Source organism: Alligator sinensis, unplaced genomic scaffold, assembly GCF_000455745.1.
Source record: "Alligator sinensis unplaced genomic scaffold, ASM45574v1 scaffold453_1, whole genome shotgun sequence".
Classification (NCBI taxonomy): domain Eukaryota; kingdom Metazoa; phylum Chordata; order Crocodylia; family Alligatoridae; genus Alligator; species Alligator sinensis.
The window spans coordinates 1,025,617-1,026,419 of NW_005842485.1; the positions used below are offsets into that span (position 1 = coordinate 1,025,617).

General features: G+C 68.1%; 1 protein-coding gene across 1 annotated transcript in view; it reads right to left on the bottom strand.

The window, feature by feature from the left end:
- CUNH2orf68 (chromosome unknown C2orf68 homolog) overlaps positions 1-797 on the bottom strand; it is a 1,490-nt gene extending 693 nt beyond the window's left edge. The window contains exons 1-2 of the mRNA XM_006031191.2: positions 593-797; positions 339-484 (exon numbers count right to left, since the gene is read on the bottom strand). Coding sequence (XP_006031253.1) covers positions 339-484; positions 593-758 — 312 coding nt within the window. The 5' untranslated portion in view covers positions 759-797. The remainder of the gene's footprint in view (positions 1-338; positions 485-592) is intronic.
- Between the last annotated feature and the right edge of the window lie 6 nt (positions 798-803).

The following is an 803-nucleotide window of genomic DNA, read 5'->3' on the forward strand; positions in this document are numbered from 1 at the left end:
CGCAGCTGACGGTGCCCGCTCGCTGCCGATGCTACTGCTTACAAATAGTGCTCCTCCAGTCTCGGGAAGCACCAGTCGTTCATGGGGGTGGCAGCCGCCTTCCCATTCCTGCCGGACCCCAGGGACTGCAGCCAAGTGCCAACCCCCTGGTGGGCCTGGGGGTTGTGCAGCCAGGTGCCAACCCACCTGTCCAGGGAGTGCACCCTATTGCCCCTGCCCTCCTGCCCACAGGAGCTTGAGACCCCTGCTGGACCCCAGGGCACTGCAGACAGGCCCTAAGGCCGCTAGTGCTGTCCTGGGGTGCTGCAGCCTGCCTACCCGGGCACTCTGCCCCTCACCTGGTGGACGATGACGGCTGTGACATCACCGCTGTCGGCTTCAAACTCGAGGCAGAATAGCTCGGGGCCCCGAGGGTCAGGCTCGGGGCTGGAGCTGCTCTCGCTGGAGCCCTCATAGTCCAGGCTGTAGCTGGGGTCCGGCTGGCCTGGGCAGAGAGGGGCCTGTGAGGGCAGAGGGGCAGCCTCCTGCCCCTAAGCCTTGACCTGCAGCCCCTGCTGCTGCCCCTGCCCCCCAGCCCAGGCGCCGGGCTCACTTCGCCGCCGGGGGTGATACACCTGCTGGTCGGGCTTGCGGGGCCGCGGGGGTGTTGGCGTGTGCCTCTTCTTCACCTTCTCCTTGGCTTGCTTCATCTCCCGGTCGTAGTCATCCCTGCGGGCAGCAGGGCATGAGGCCGGGTGTCTCCCAGCGCTCCCCAGCATGGGGGGGCAGAAGCCTAGGGCGGGGCAGGGGCTCTCAACCCGGGG